The 16827-nt window shown below is 43.6% G+C and overlaps 1 protein-coding gene across 3 annotated transcripts; it reads left to right on the top strand.

Annotated features, from left to right (window-relative positions):
* The first annotated feature begins 1494 nt into the window (after positions 1 to 1494).
* LOC109902774 (gamma-crystallin M3-like) lies at positions 1495 to 15073 on the top strand. Of its 3 annotated transcripts, XM_031796800.1 has the most exons (4): positions 1495 to 1569; positions 1791 to 2033; positions 2156 to 2393; positions 14977 to 15071. In XM_031796800.1, the coding sequence occupies exons 1-4, from the start codon at positions 1540 to 1542 to the stop codon at positions 15030 to 15032; spliced, it is 567 nt and encodes a 188-aa protein (XP_031652660.1). In that variant the 5' UTR covers positions 1495 to 1539; the 3' UTR covers positions 15033 to 15071. The 3 variants fall into 3 exon arrangements, with proteins under 3 accessions (XP_031652660.1, XP_020357246.1, XP_020355000.1); XM_020501657.2 differs by lacking the exon at positions 14977 to 15071 and having other exon boundaries at positions 2156 to 2510; XM_020499411.2 differs by lacking the exons at positions 1495 to 1569; positions 1791 to 2033; positions 2156 to 2393 and adding exons at positions 14101 to 14204; positions 14346 to 14588 and having other exon boundaries at positions 14739 to 15073.
* The last annotated feature ends 1754 nt before the right edge of the window (positions 15074 to 16827 follow it).

The following is a 16827-nucleotide window of genomic DNA, read 5'->3' as shown; positions in this document are numbered from 1 at the left end:
CAAGGATAATTTAGCTTTTTGATTTGGAATTTTAAGACCCCTTTAAGTATCAACAAAAATATGTAAAAAATATTTGATGAAAGCAAACATGTGGCCTTACTGCTATTAGCCCATACAAACTCATTGAATAACAGATTCACTACATGGAACAACAGATAGTCCCCCCAAAAAATCTAAAGGAAGTTTGTTCTGAAGTCTCTGTCCTATATCTGAGAGATATAAGAAAGATAAGGAAACCTTATTTAACACCATATTTTTGGCACTAAACAGACTCCATATACACTTCCATTCATTTTTTCAACTGGTACCTGGGGACCTTCAGACGAGTCTTGTGAGGTCTGTGGGGGTCATAGTCTCATCTTTCCATAGAGGGGTCATAATAGTTTTTAGGCCAAACCGTTCGGACGCTACAGACAATTTTGTGAGAAGACTGATTTTCGGAATGTCTCATGGTCTGACAAACACCACTCGAGCTCTGTCACCTTTCACTACAGATGCGGAAGAGTGACATACGTAGGGGATGTGGTTATTTCAGACACATCCAATGCAAAAAAACAGATATCTGTAGCTTAAACTGACAGGCTTGTATTGGGATTTCTTTATTGTGGTAATTAGATTTCGACATTAGGGGGTGTAAACCCTTTACAGACCCTTACCTAAGTGTTACCTAAATTACTTGTTATTTTTTGGTGTTACTTAAAGTGATGCCAGAAAGGTATGGTATAATTTCAGCCAGTAGCACACACGGGTCAAAATGTATCCCTCAAAATAGGGAACATCATCATCCATTACTTGAATTTTTGGGTGATGCAATATGTATATGTTAACAATTACAAAATTGTAAAATATGTTACAAATTTGTAAGTGCTTAAGAACCCATTCAATCTCCTTAAAAGTGGAATTAAAAAATGTAAAGATGATTTATTTATTTGAAGTATATTTTTTAAAATACACAATGCTATTTAAAGTTTTGTAACCATTTCTCTAGTATCATGGTTATGAACCACAAAAGGTTAGTTAAGTAACTACTCACAATTGATTATGTATTCACTGGTTAGGAATGTCTGTCTATGTTAAGTCAGCACTCTGAACAAAAGATGAGTAATAATACATAGTTTAACCTAAAAGATTTTCACTCTTTAATCCATATGTGTGATTTCCTCTACTATAACATTGAGTCATTATACCAGCATTTAAAAAATACATCTTTCAAACCTTTTCAAAAAAGTATTGCACAATGTATGGAGAACCTTCCATTTCAAGGCTGTTACTAACTGTTGTAAACTCTCAAATGGTTTTGTTACTTTTGTTTGAGAAACAGTCGATTTAGAAATAGCCTTTCTAAAGACTGAGGGATCCAGTCCCTGAAAATGTGGACGTAAACTCAGTAGCCTCAGCAGGCCTCTAGAGCATGATGCTGATTCAGCGGTTTGAACAATGGAGCTAGGGATTCTTTAGGTTTGGTCAGGTATAAAAGAAAGGGTTAAACCAGGTAGAAAGTCAGTTCAGGAGCAGCAACCAGCAGCACAGTGAGCAAATATGTCCAACACCAGCATGAACATGGGCAGGGTAAGCACTGGCAAGATTTCTTAGAATAATTCTTACTCTAATTTTCATAGATTGTTATACAAAAGGGCTCTTGTGCTCTAGCACCCCAAACTACAGCATGATCATTTTACTTATCCCAATAACCTGGTTACCAGTGGGACTAAATAGCGCTGCAAATTCCTCTAAAATGTTTGTTTCATACAATTGTTTAATTCATAGAAGTGATTCCCTTTTATTTTCAGGCCACCTTCTATGAGGACAGGAACTTCCAGGGCCGCTCTTATGAGTGCAGCTCCGACTGCCCTGACATGTCCTCCTACATGAGCAGGTGTCAATCCTGCAGGGTTCAGAGCGGCTGCTTCATGGCGTACGAGCGCCCCAACTATATGGGAAACCAGTACTTCATGAGGAGGGGAGAGTACTCAGACTACCAGAGTATGATGGGAATGAGCGATGGTATCAGGTCCTGCCGCATGATCCCCATGGTAGGTTGAAAATATGTCATCTTAAAATAGACTGATCTTGTCATTGAAAAGACAATTCTTATATTACAAATGTTTATATGTAATGTATCTGATCAATGAAACCTGTTCTTTCCCACTAACAGCACCGTGGAAACTTCAGGATGAGGATCTACGAGAGGGAGAACTTCGGAGGTCAGATGCACGAGATGATGGACGACTGTGACTCCATCCAGGAGCGTTACCGCATGTCCGACTGCCAGTCCTGCAACGTGATGGACGGCCACTGGCTGATGTACGAGCAGCCCCACTTCAGAGGCAGGCAGATGTACATGAGGCCTGGAGAGTACAGGAGCTTCAGGGATATGGGCATGGGAATGGGAGGCATGAGCGGTGGCATGAGGTTCATGAGCATGAGGCGTATCATGGATAACATGACTATGTAATTTTCTCAAAGGTTGTACGGAAATGGTTGATTAAATTTATTTCAACATTTTAAAACTGCTATATTTTCTTATTTTTGTGATTGTTTTACTCCGAGCTCTCCATGTTTAAACATTTCATTATTTCACTCTCCTACATCTTTAACATTTCAAATTTCTGTGTAGATATCTGTTAGTTAACAATAGATGTATGCTGATGTAAAATAATATCCAGTGATATTTAAAATCTTTAATTTAGAAAATATTACTTGATCCTGCCATATTATTTTGCAATGCACAATTTTAATGATTTTCAAATAAACTCACATAAAAAATGTAAAAAGATAACAGAGTTATCTAAAATAATAATTATAGGGTTGGAGGAAGGTTAGCAACAATTCATTTGCATTTGTTACAAATCTCATATCTATAAAACCACGGTCAAGGAGTCATTAGACATGCAGCAAACAAGTATAAAAGTTGTACTAGGTAACAATGTGTACCTGAATAATTACCTAAATACATATGTATTAATGTGCACTTGTATTGGAAGAATGCCAATACAAGTGTACATTGTTAAGCAAATAATTTTTACAACTAATTTATTTACTATTGTATGTTATAATAATCTAAATTCAAAAAGGCACTCGCACATCTGAGCTGTCTTTGTTGCAGGTGCATGGTAACAGTTGAATAAGATGAGAAAAAAATAAGAAACCCGCACACTGTTCTTGCTAGTATCACTGCTCTTTATTAAGCTTTAAGTATCGGCCTCAAGGCCTTCGTCAGAGCTTTTGTGTTTGTTCACAACCTGTACCCCTATGTAGACACTACTTTACCCACATACGTTCGATGTATCAAATGGGGTTGGTGTCGATGGAAAATAAGCAAGTGTTACCAAATATAAAAATGTGCATTTCATTTATTTAACCAGGTAGGCCAGTTGAGAACAAGTTCTCATTTACAACTGTGACCTGGCCAAGGTAAAGCAAAGCAGTGCAACAAAACTTGCACGACTCCCGCCGAAGTCGGTCCCTCTCCTTGTTCGGGCGGCGTTCGGCGGTAGACATCACCGGTCTTCTAGCCATCGCCGCTCCACCTTTCATTTTCCATTTGTTTTGTCTTGTTTTCCCACACACCTGGTTCACATTCCATCATCAGACTAAATGTATATTACCCTCTGTTTCCCCCATGTCTGTGTGTGGAATTGTTCTTTGTGTAGGGTGTTACACTACCGGCTGGCTTGCGCTAGGTTTTTTTCAAACCTAGGTTTGTTTGTTTTGTTCATGTTACCGTGGTTGTGCTTTGTGCTGCCTTGCCTGAGCCTTTGGGCCAAGGTGTATATTAAAGTTCTCCTGTTATCACCCATCTCTGCTCTCCTGCACCTGACATCCCGGTTAACCAGTCAATCACCCCATTACAAAAACCAACAAAACAGAGTTACACATGGGATAAACAAACGTGCAGTCAATAACACAGTAGAAAATCTGTATACAGTGTGTGCAAATTAAGTAAGGAGGTAAGGCAGTAAATAGGCCTCAGTGGTGAAGTAATTACAATTTAGAAATTAACACTGGAGTGATAGATTTTGTGGCAGGGTTTGCAGACTACTATATGGAATACAAAGGGAAACCGAGCCATGAGTTGCCCAGTGACGCAAACCTCTCAGACGAGCTGAATGCCTTCTATGCTTGCTTCAAGGCAAACAACACTGAGGCAGGAATGAGAGCCCCTGCTGTCCCTGATGACTGTGTGATCTCTCTCTCTCTGTGGCTGATGTGAGTAAGACTTTAGAACAGGTTAACACTCGCAAGACGCAGGGCCAGACTGAATACCAGGGCATGTTCTCAGAGTATACGCAGACCAGCTGGCAAGTTTCTTCACAGACATTTTCAACATCTCCTTGTCCCAGTCTGTAATCCCAACATCTTTCATTTGCAACCATGAAATGCTTTGAAAGTCTGGTCATGGCACAGATCTGTCACGCCTTGGTCTTAGTGTTTTGTGTTTTCGTTATATATTTGGTCAGGCCAGGGTGTGACAGGGGTTTACGTGTTGTATTTCGTATTGGGGTTTGTTATATTTGGGATCGCGGCTGATTAGGGGTGTTGTATAGGCTTGGCTGCCTGAGGCGGTTCTCAATCAGCTGTCAGGTGATTCTCGTTGCCTCTAATTGGGAACCGTATTTAGGTAGCCTGAGTTTCGCTTTGTCTTTTGTGGGTGATTGTTAATGTCTCTGTGTTGTGTCACCAGATAGGCTGTATTAGGTTTCACGTTCCGTTTGTAGTTTTTGTATTTATTAAGTTATTTCATGTATCGTCACTTTTCATTCATTAAAGAACATGAGTAACCACCACGCTGCATTTCGGTCCGACTCTCTTTCAACAAACCAAGAACGCCATTACAGAATCACCCACCACACACGGACCGAGCGGCGTGGTTACAGGCAGCGACCGCAGGAAAAGCGAAAGGAGGAATGGACATGGGAGGACGTTATGGACAGCAATTGCATGGAGTATACGACGTGGGAAGAAATTTACAGGTGGGTGGCTGACCCAGAGAGAGTGCAGGAGCCCGCATGGGATTCGCTTGAGCAGTGCGAAGAAGGCTATAGGCGAATGGAGTCGAAAAGGAAAACACGGCGGCGCAGAGCGAAACCCGAAAGTCACCCCAAAAAAATTATTGGGGGGGGGCTCAGGGAGAGAGTGGCAGAGTCAGGAGTCAGACCTGAGCCAACTCTTCCTGTTAATCATGAGGAGCAGCGATATAAGGACTTCTGGTCTTGGGAGATGATATTAGACGGAAGAGGACCCTGGGCTCAGCCTGGTGAATATCTCCGCCCCAAGGAGGAAGCAGAGGCAGCAGGAGATAGGAGCCAGCGATACGAGGGAACACGGTTGGCAAGGAAGCCCGAGAAGCAACCCCAAAAAAATTTTTGGGGGGGCTTACAGGGAGTATGGCTATGCCAGGTAGGAGACCTGCGCAAACTCCCTGTGCTTTCCGGTGGGCTAGAGAGACCGGGCAGACACCGTGTTATGCTATGGAGCGCACGGTGTCTCCAGTGCGGGTGCATAGCCCGGTACGGTTCATACCAGCCCTTCGTATTTGCCGGGCTAGAGTGGGCATCGAGCCAGGTAAGCTTGGGCAGGCTCGGTGCTCAAGAGCTCCAGTGCGCCTTCACGGTCCGGTCTATCCAGAGCCACCTCCACACACCAGTCCTCCGGTAGCAGCTCCCCGCACCAGGCTTCCTGTGCGTGTCCTCGCTCCAGTATCACCAGTGCCCGCACCACGCATCAGGCCTACAGTGCGTCTCGCCTCTCCTGCTCTGTCGGAGTCTCCCGCCTGTTCAACACAGCCAGAGCCTTCCTGCCCTCCTGCGCTGTCGGAGTCTCCCGCCTGTTCAGCGCAGCCAGCGTTTTCCTCCTCTCCTGCGCTGTCGGAGTCTCCCGCCTGTTCAGCGCTATCAGAGCCTTCTCTCTCTACAGCGCTGCCGGAGCCTCCTGCCTGTTTGAAGCAGCCTGAGCTGCCAGTCTGCAGGGTGCTGCCAGTCTGCAAGGAGCTGCCAGTCTGCAAGGAGCTGCCAGTCTGCAAGGAGCTGCCAGTCTGCAAGGAGCTGTCAGTCTGCATGAAGCAGCCAGAGCTGTCAGTCTGCAAGGAACTGCCAGTCTGCAAGGAGCTGCCAGTCTGCAAGGAGCAGCCAGTCTGCATGAAGCAGCCAGAGCTGTCAGTCTGCATGAAGCAGCCAGAGCTGTCAGTCTGCAAGGAGCTGCCAGTCTGCAAGGAGCTGCCAGTCTGCAAGGAGCTGTCAGCCTGCAAGGAGCTGCCAGTCTGCAGGGAACTGTCAGTCTGCAAGGAGCTGTCAGTCTGCAAGGAGCTGCCAGTCTGTAAGGAGCTGCCAGTCTGCATGAAGCAGCCAGAGCTGCCAGTCTGCAAGGAGCTGTCAGTCTGCAAGGAGCTGCCAGTCTGCAAGGAGCTGCCAATCTGCAAAGAGCTGTCAGCCTGCATGGAGCAGTCAGAGCTGTCAGTCTGCAAGGAGCTGCCAGTCTGCAGGGAGCTGTCAGTCTGCAAGGAGCTGTCAGTCTGCAAGGAGCTGTCAGCCTGCATGGAGCGGTCAGAGCTGTCAGTCTGCAAAGAGCTGCCAGTCTGCAAGGAGCTGTCAGCCTGCATAGAGCTGTCAGTCTGCATAGAGCAGCTAGATCTGCCAGTCAACCAGAATCTTCCAGATCTGCTAGTCAACCTGAATCTTCCAGATCCGCCAGTCAGCCAGGATCTACCGGAGCCTACTACCTACCTGAGCTTCATCTCAGTACTGGGCTTCCTCTCAGTACTGGGCTTCCTCTCAATACTGGGCTTCCTCTCAGTACTGGGCTTCCCCTCAGTTCCGGGCTGCCCCTCAGTTCCGGGCTGCCCCTCAGTTCCGGGCTGCCCCTCAATTCCGGGCTGCCCCTCAGTCCCGAGCTGCCTCAGTCCCGAGCTGCCCCTCAGTCCCGAGCTGCCCCTCAGTCCCGAGCTGCCCCTCAGTCCCGAGATGCCCCTCAGTCACGAGCTGCTCCTTAGTTCTGTGGGGTTCTGGGTGAGGACTATTAGGCCATGGTCGGCGGCAAGGGTGGATTATCCCAGGACGCGAAGGGGAGGAACGAGGACATTAATGAAGTGGGGTCCACGTCCCGAGCCGGAGCCGCCACCAATGACAGACGCCCACCCGGACCCTCCCTTTGGTTTTGAGGTGCGTCCGGGAGTCCGCACCTTGGGGGGGGGGGTTCTGTCACGCCTTGGTCTTAGTGTTTTGTGTTTTCGTTATATATTTGGTCAGGCCAGGGTGTGACAGGGGTTTACGTGTTGTATTTCGTATTGGGGTTTGTTGTATTTGGGATCGCGGCTGATTAGGGGTGTTGTATAGGCTTGGCTGCCTCAGGCGGTTCTCAATCAGCTGTCAGGTGATTCTCGTTGCCTCTAATTGGGAACCGTATTTAGGTAGCCTGAGTTTCGCTTTGTCTTTTGTGGGTGATTGTTCCTGTCTCTGTGTTGTGTCACCAGATAGGCTGTATTAGGTTTCACGTTCCGTTTGTTGTTTTTGTATTTATTAAGTTATTTCATGTATCGTCACTTTTCATTCATTAAAGAACATGAGTAACCACCACGCTGCATTTCGGTCCGACTCTCTTTCAACAAACCAAGAACGCAGTTACAAGATCACACAATCATCCCAGACACCTTTCCCCTCTTGTCCTCTGTGTTCACCCACAAATATTTGAACATGCACAGCTCCATAATATTATTGTTGATTTTTTTAATGAAGAATTTAAAAAACTATGAACTGTTTCTGATTTTCCAATTGTCCTTGTATTAGTTCCTGCTAAGTAAATAACACCATTTCCACATTCTCCTCTATGTATTTTGAATTACATCTGATAAATCAGGTGTCAAAACCAGCCTTATAATGTTATCTAGCTAGTTTTAGAGTGAAGACATTGGCCGTGTTAGAGAGGATCAAAATCTTAATGTATCATTGGTAAATTGTGACTGACTGACTGACTGACTGATCTACAAATAATAATGAGTAATGATTTATGATGCAGGGTTCTTTGTAGATCAGTCAGTTGGCAGTCACCTGCACTGTTGGCTGCTATGTCAAACAAGCCCAATGGTTAGCTAAAACAGCCAGTGGCAGGTGTTGCTAACAACTGCTCATTTAGTGATTATGTAACTACCATCACATTAGGGTTTTATTAAGGGTTTTTGACATTATAAAAACAGTGGTCTTTGACATCCAACTCGCCAGCATACAGTATGGCACATTCTCAGTCCAAAGTTGTCAAATGACACATAACTTGATGGCACGACTCTGCAAAAAAAAAAGATGTATTTGTCTAATTCATGTCGCTAGCTAGTTATGTGTGTTGTAGTCCTCATTCTAATCAGGCAACTTATAATGTACATTGTATCTCCTCAATAAGTGAACTATAACTCTTAACCTGTAAAAGCATGGAGAATTAGGGCTACCATAGACTCAGAGAATGTAAATAAATTGTGGTTGTGATGTACTTAGCAAACTATACTTTTACCCAATATACTGTTTTCAAAAAAATCGTTTTTTGGGGCAGAAATGCCTTCTCGAACATGTGAACTTTCATGTGCCGTAATATCAAACTTGTATGCCATCTGTAAATATTAATACAATTCTTAAATTACAAGCCTAGTTGGTTTAGCCACAGAAAAAGGGAGCAACCTTCCCGCTAGCCATAATTGGCTGAGATAATGAGTGGGCTGGAAATGCTGAGAGACGAGTTTGGATTGGTCTACCATATAGCACCCGTCTGTCTATTGGACCTGGTCAGTATGTTTAGGTAATTGTGTCGAATGAGGCTTCAAAAAAATGTATTGCCTAGTAAAACTGCATGAACCTATCAAGTTAAAGTGTACTGTTAGTTAGCTGGCTGGTTCGCTAGCTAACGTTATGTGTATGCTCTCCACTTTCTGGAGGACCGAATTTTGAAATCAGTGGAATTTGAGTATGATAGCTAAGGAGATGGAGAAAACACCCGTTTGGATTACATCATCAGACTAAGGCACCCATGCATGGCATCAGACAAGAGATGTGTCCAACCAGGATGTATACTGGTAAGATTTTCAGATAATACACGTCTCTAATTTTGACAGAATGTGGTTTCAGTTCAAGTGTGCTGTTAACTAGCTAGCGTTAGCTGATGATCTTATTCTTCGTATCTCAGTCACATTTGCTTGACTAGTTATAGCCATAGAACCTGGTTGGTTAGCTACCTGCTGACTCATGCAGGTTAGTAATGTCATGAGTTGTGATTATGGTCCATTGTTTAGCTAGCTAGCTAGCTACATTTCTTAACAAAAGACTCCACTCTAATTATGACAAAGTATTTTCATTTCAAGTTCAAGTGTACTGTTAGCTAGCTAGCTGGCAACAAATCATAATTAAATTGTTGCCAGGAGCACAGTTACAGTCACCAACACTCTGGATAACATGAAAAAAGCCTAACTAGCTCTGCTATGGTGAGTAAAATGGTCAGAGTGGGATGTTCTCTTATTATGTCTGGAAGTAGCTAGCCAGTGTTAGCCAGTTAGCTGGGGTGCTTGACTGTAGTCGTAAGGTCAGAGCTTTCGGAACAACCCTACTTATTGGCCAGAGCATCCAGTGTGCGCTCTGAACGCGAAACCACAGATACACGATAGGGAGGGTATTGCTCAGTGAGCTGTTCTCTCTCTCTCTTAGATGTCTGAATTAGCTGACAAGTTAGTACAGAACGGTTGAATCAACCCTTTGAGATTTGTGGGGCAAAGGCTTAAGAGGGTGTGAACAATGCTGAATGGGTTAGGGTTAGGGTTAGGGTTAGGGTTAGGGTTAGGGAAGGCTCTCCAAGGGCTCTCCAATAGTAGTACCAAAACATTAACGAGATGGACGGGAAAAATTTACTTCAGACTCCGACAAGGCCCTCATCCCCGTCATTCGCAGGAAAAAGAGACAGAGATATTGGGGACGAAGGCCTGGGTGCCTTGTAAGGATCCGACGGCGAGTGATACATTTCCCTTTCCCTTTACCTATTAGCCAATGTACAATCAATGGATAATAAAATATATGAACTACGATCACGTATATCCTACTAACAGGACATTAAAAACTGTGATATCTTATGTTTCACCGAGTAGTGGCTGAACGACGACATGAATAACATACAGCTGGCGCGTTTTACGCTTTTTCTGCAGGATAGAACAGCGGTCTGTGGTAAGACAAGGGGTGGCGGTCTGTGTATATTTGTAAACAACCGCTGGTGCACGAAATCTAAGGAAGTCTCGATAAGTCTCGATGATAAGCTATAGACCACACTATTTACCAAAAGAGTTTTCATCTATATTCTTCGTAGCTGTTTATTTACCACCACAAACCGATACTGGCACTAAGACCGCACTCAGTGAACTGTATACCGCCATAAGCAAACAGGAAAACGCTCATCCAGAGATGGCGCTCCTAGTGGCTGGGGACTTCAATGCAGGGAAACTTAAATCCGTTTTACCTCATTTCTATCAGCATGTTAAATGTGCAACCAGAGGGGAAAAAACTCTAGACCACCTTTACTCCACACACAGAGACACGTACAAAGCTCTCCCTCGCCTTCCATTTGGCAAATCTGACCATAATTCTATCCTCCTGATTCCTGCTTAAAAGTAAAAACTAAAGCAGGAAGCACCAGAAGCAATGGATTACAGGCAACATTCGCACTGAGCTAAAGGGTAGAGCTGCCACTTTCAAGGAGCAGGACAAATCCCGCCATGTCCTCTGACAAACCATCTAATAGGCAAGCATCAAAATAGGACTAAGATTGAATCGTACTACACCGGCTCCGACGCACATTGGATGTGGCAGAGCTTGCAAACCATTACAGACTACAAAGGGGAGCACAGCCACGAGCTGCCCAGTGACAGATGAGCTAAATTACTCTATTCTCGCTTTGAGGCAAGTAACACTGAAACATGCATGAAAGGATCAGATACCATTAATAAGAACGGTCTAGAAGCGTCTTATATGGTGAGCTACCGAGTGACTTGAACAAACAAGCCCCATACTATTGTGGAGGACTTAATTCTCCCTGTTGGCGAGGATATGGCTGGGACAATGCTGGGGGAAAAGGCCCAAAAACGTATATAGACAATGTCTTCAACCGACAACACTGTTTCACAAAATATCAGTGACATGGCAGGACATGTTTTGAAACAATTACTGCTTTGCAAGCCAGTGAATTATATGAGTTATCCAGCAGCATCCACCGAGAGGCTCTTGCTGCCAATGGAATGCCTGACAGCTTGAAAGACGTTTTCGCCACTACAGTGAAAATGGTTAACTTAGTTAAACATGGCCCCTGAACTCTCGTGTATTTTCTGCACTATGCAATGATATGGGCAGCGACCATGTAATGCTTTTACAACATACAGAAGTACGCTGGTTAACGAGGGGCAAAGTCTTGACACGTTTTTTTTAATTTATTGAGAGACGAGCTTAAAGTTTTCTTTACTGACCATCATTTTCACTTGTCTGACCGCTTGCATGATGATGAGTTTCTCACATGACTGGCCTATCTGAGTGATGTTTTTTCTCACCTGAATGATCTGAATCTAGGATTACTGGGACTCTCCACAGCTATATTCAATGTGCGGGACAAAATTGAGTGTATGATTAAGAAGTTGGAGCTCTTCTCTGTCTGCATTAACAAGAACAACACACAGGTCTTTCCATCATTGACTGATTTTTTGTGTGCAAAGGAACTCAAGCTTACGGACAATGTCAAATGTGATATAGCGAAGCACCTGGGTGAGTTGGGTGCGCAATTACGCAGGTACTTTCCCAAAAAAAGATGACACAAACAACTGGATTCATTATCCCTTTCATGCCCTGCCTCCAGTCCACTTACCAATATCTGAACAAGAGAGCCTCGTCGAAATTGTAACAAGCGGTTCTGTGAAAATGTAATTTAATCAGAAGCCACTGCCATATTTCTGGATTGGGCTGCGCTCAGAGTATCCTGGTTTGGCAAATCGCGCTGTTAAGACACTGATGCCCTTTTTAACCATGTATCTATGTGAGAATATATTCTCGGACCTCAGTAGCATGAAAACTAAATACAGGCACAGACTGTGTGTGGAAAATGATTTAAGACTGAGACTCTCTCCAATACAACCCAACATTGCAGAGCTATGTGCATCCTTTCAAGCACACCCTTCTCATTAACCTGTGGTGAGTTATTTACAATTTTCGATTAACAAGTAAGGTTTTTAATGTAAGATGGTTAAATAAAGAGCAAAGTTATTGATTATTATTATATTATTATTTGTGCCCTGGTCCTATAAGAGCTCAATGTCACTTCCCACGAGCCGGGTTGTGACAAAAACTTACACTCATTCTTATGTTTAAAAAATGTATCATATAGTGTGTGTGTGGCAGGCTTACAATGATGGCAAAAAACAACATTTGAGAGTGCGCTGACCCTGATGCTAGAGATGGTACGCAGCTGGAGGTTGAATGTTTGAAGGGGTACAGGACTATAAAAAGTTTGGGAACCACTGATCGAGAGCACTGACTGGTTGCATCACTGCTTGGTATGGCAACTGCTCGACCTCCGACCGCAAGGCACTACAGAGGGTAGGGCGTACGGCCCAGTACATCACTGGGGCCAGGCTTCCTGCCATCCAGGACCTCTATACCAGGTGGTGTCAGAGGAAGGCCCTAAAAATTGTCAAAGACTCCAGCCACCCTAGACATAGACTGTTCTCTGTGCTACCGCACGGCAAGTGGTACCGGAGTGCCAAGTCTGTGTCCAAAAGGCTTCTTAACAGCTTCTACCCCAAAGCCATAAGTCTCCTGAACAGCTAATCAAATGGCTACCCAGACTATTTGCATTGACCCCCCCCCCTTTTACACTGCTGTTACTCCCAGTTTATTATCTATGCATAGTCACTTTAATAACTCTACCTACATGTACATATTACCTCAATTACCTAACCGGTGCCCCCGCACATTGACTCTGTACCGGTACCCCCTGTGTATAGCCTCGCTGTTGTTATTTTACTGCCGCTGTTTAATTATTTGTTCATTTTATTTTCAATTTTTTTCATATCTATGTTTTACTTAACTCAAATTTGTCTTAAAACTGCATGTAAGGTGTATTCGGCACAGGTGACAAATAACATTTGATTTGATTTGAGGTGCATTTTGTTTCCATTGATCGTCCTTGAGATGTTTCTACAACTTGATTGGAGTCCACCTGTGGTAAATTCAATTGATTGGACATGATTTGGAAAGGCACACACCTGTCTATATAAGGAATTGTCCGTAGAGCTCCGAGACAAGATTGTGTCAAAGCACAGATCTGGGGAAGGGTACCGAAAAATGTCTGCAGCATTGAAGGTCCCCAAGAACACAGGGGCCTCCATAATTCTAAAATGGAATAAGTTTGGAACCACCAAAACTCTTGCTAGAGCTGGCTGCCCAGCCAAACTAAGCAATCAGGGGAGAAGGGCCTTGGTCAGGGAGGTGACCAAGAACCCGATGATCACTTTGCCAGAGCTCCAGAGTTCCTCTGTGGAGATGGGAGAATCTTCCAGAAAAACAACCATCCCTGCAGCACTCCACTATTCAGGCCTTTGTGGTAGAGTGGCGAGAAGGAAGCCACTCCTCAGTAAAATGCGCAAGACAGCCCGCTTGGAGTTGGCCAAAAAGGCACCTAAAGGACTCTCAGACTATGAGAAACAAGATTCTCTAGTCTGATGAAATTTATATAAAAATGTACATACAAAAAACTGTTTTTGCTTTGTCATTATGGGGTATTGTGTGTAGACTGGTGAGGGTAAAAACTATTCAACCCATTTTAGAATAAGGCTGTAACGTAACAAAATGTGGAAAAGTCAAGGGGTCTAAAAACTTTTCGAATACACTGTATGTTTGCAATGGGTGTCACTGCCACAGTCTATTGTTTCTATTAAAGGTTTTGTGGGACCTGTTCCACAATGAAAAAAGGCTTTTCAAGTCTTCTAGGGACCAAGTCACGTGGAAACATGACTATGGTACCTCAGCACTCTATAGGCCTCTATACTATGTTGCTGGGTCAGGGGTTTACACAATGGGGCACACAGATTCTTTGGGTTTGGTCAGGTATAAAAGTAAGGGTTAACACAGACAGGACATCAGTTTAGCAACAGCACAGTAACTCAGTGAACAACAATGACCACCACCGGCATGAACATGGGAAGAGTAAGCATTATTAGAAAATTATTTCAAATACATTAATCTCTATATTATCTTCTTTACATTCAAAACTAAAAGCTTCTTATATTTGTTGCATTTATTGAAAAATATATTGAGAAATAATAAATAAATACCTTGTGTTTTCAGGCCACCTTCTACGAGGACAGGAACTTCCAGGGCCGCTCTTATGAGTGCAGCTCCGACTGCCCTGACATGTCCTCCTACATGAGCAGGTGCCAATCCTGCAGGGTTCAGAGCGGCTGCTTCATGGTGTACGAGCGCCCCAACTATATGGGAAACCAGTACTTCATGAGGAGGGGAGAGTACTCAGATTACCAGAGTATGATGGGAATGAGCGATGGTATCAGGTCCTGTCGCATGATCCCCATGGTAAGCCGTATGATATTCAGGCTGCTGTGACAGTCGCACTAGAAGTAGTTGTGTGATAATAATCACATATATCAGATTGGCCATGTGAGCTTATCAACAGTCTGGTGGAATCAGTAATTATTTCAAATATTTTTATTTACCAAATAACAGCACCGTGGAAACTTCAGGATGAGGATCTACGAGAGGGAGAACTTCGGAGGTCAGATGCACGAGATGATGGACGACTGTGACTCCATCATGGATCGTTTCCGCATGTCTGACTGCCAGTCCTGCAACGTGATGGACGGCCACTGGCTGATGTACGAGCAGCCCCACTACAGAGGAAGGATGATGTACATGAGGCCTGGAGAGTACAGGAGCTTCAGGGATATGGGCATGGGAATGGGAGGCATGAGTGGTGGCATGAGGTTCATGAGCATGAGGCGTATCACTGATATGTGCTAGATATTTTGTGTTGACCAAATAAAAGTGATTGGTAATCCGTAGCAATTGAGTGTGCTGCATCATTTCAATAATTTGGTGTTTTGTAATTACATCTAGATATGGCATACCCACTGACGTTAAAGGCACATTCATCATCATCATTCAGACATATCTATTTCAAATAGTAGTTTTCCTGAAATTGTTACTAGAAAGATTTGAATAACATTTACAGTTGAAGTCGGAAGTTCACATACACATTAGCAAAATACATTTAAACTCAGTTTTTCACAATTCCTGACATTTAATCCTAGTAAAAAATTAGGTCTTAGGTCAGTTAGGATCAACACTTTATTTTAAGAATGTGAAATGTCACAATTATAGTAGAGAGAATGATTTATTTCAGCTTTTTTTTCGTTCATCACATTCCAAAGTGGGTCAGAAGTTTACATACACTCAATTAGTATTTGGTAGCATTGCCTTTACATTTTTTTACTTGGGTCAAACGTTTCGGGTAGCTTTCCACAAGCTTCCCAAAATAAATTGGGGGAATTTTGTCCCATTCCTCCTGACAGATCTGGTGTAACTGAGTCAGGTTTGTAGGCCTCCTTGCATCGCACACGCTTTTTCAGTTCTGTCCACAAATGTTCTATAGGATTGAGGTCAGGGCTTTGTGATGGCCACTCCAATACCTTGACTTTGTTGTCCTTAAGCCATTTTGCCACAACTTTGGAAGTATGCTTGTGGTCATTGTCCATTTTGAAGACCCATTTGCGACCAAGCTTTAACTTCCTGACTGATGTCTTGAGATGTTGCTTCAATATATCCACATAATTTTTATTCCTCATGATGCCATCTACTTTGTGAAGTGCACCAGACCCTTCTGCAGCAAAGCACCCCCACAACATGATGCTGCCACCCCATGCTTCATGGTTGGGGTGGTGTTCTTCGACTTGCAAGCCTCCCCTTTCTCCTCCAAACATATCGATGGTCATTATGCCCAAACAGTTCTATTTTTGTTTCATCAGACCAGAGGACATTTCTCCAAAAAAGTACAATATTTGTCTGGCTTTCTTATGGCGGCTTTGGAGCAGTGGCTACTTCCTTACTGAGCTGCCTTTCAGGTTGTCGATATCGAGCTCTTTTTACTCTGGATATAGATACTTTTGTACCTGTATCCTCCAGCATCCTCCAGCAAGGTCCTTTACTGTTGTTCAGGGATTGATTTGCACTTTTCACACCAAAGTACATTAATCTCTAGGAGACAGAACGCGTTTACTTCCTGAGCGGTATGACGGCTGAGAGGTCCCATGGTTTTTATATTTCCGTACTATTGTTTGTACAGGTGAATGTGGTACCTTCCGGCATTTGGAAATTGCACCCAAGGATGAACCAGAATGGTGGAGGTCTACATTTGTTTTCCTGAGGTCTTGGCTGATTTCTTTTGATTTTCACATGTCAAGCAAAGAGGCACTGAGTTTGAAGGTAGGCCTTGAAATACATCCACAGGTACACCTCCAATTGACTCAAATTATGTCAATTAGCCTATCAGAAGCTTCTAAAGCCATGACATCATTTTCTGGAATTTTCCAAGCTGTTTAAAGGCACAGTCAACTCAGTGTATGTAAACTTCTGACCCAATGGAATTGTGATACAGTGAATTATAAGTGAAATAATTTATCTGTAAACAACTGTTGGTCCTAACCGACTTGCCAAAACTGTAGTTTGTTAACAAGAAATTTGTGGAGTGGTAGAAAAACAAGTTTTAATGACTCCAACCTAAGTGTATGTAAACTTACAGTTGAAGTCAGAACTTGTA

The sequence above is a fragment of the Oncorhynchus kisutch genome, linkage group LG2 (genome assembly GCF_002021735.2).
Source record: "Oncorhynchus kisutch isolate 150728-3 linkage group LG2, Okis_V2, whole genome shotgun sequence".
NCBI classification, from domain to species: Eukaryota; Metazoa; Chordata; class Actinopteri; order Salmoniformes; family Salmonidae; genus Oncorhynchus; species Oncorhynchus kisutch.
Note: the sequence above shows the minus strand (reverse complement) of the source record. Positions and strands in the feature narration are given on the sequence as shown.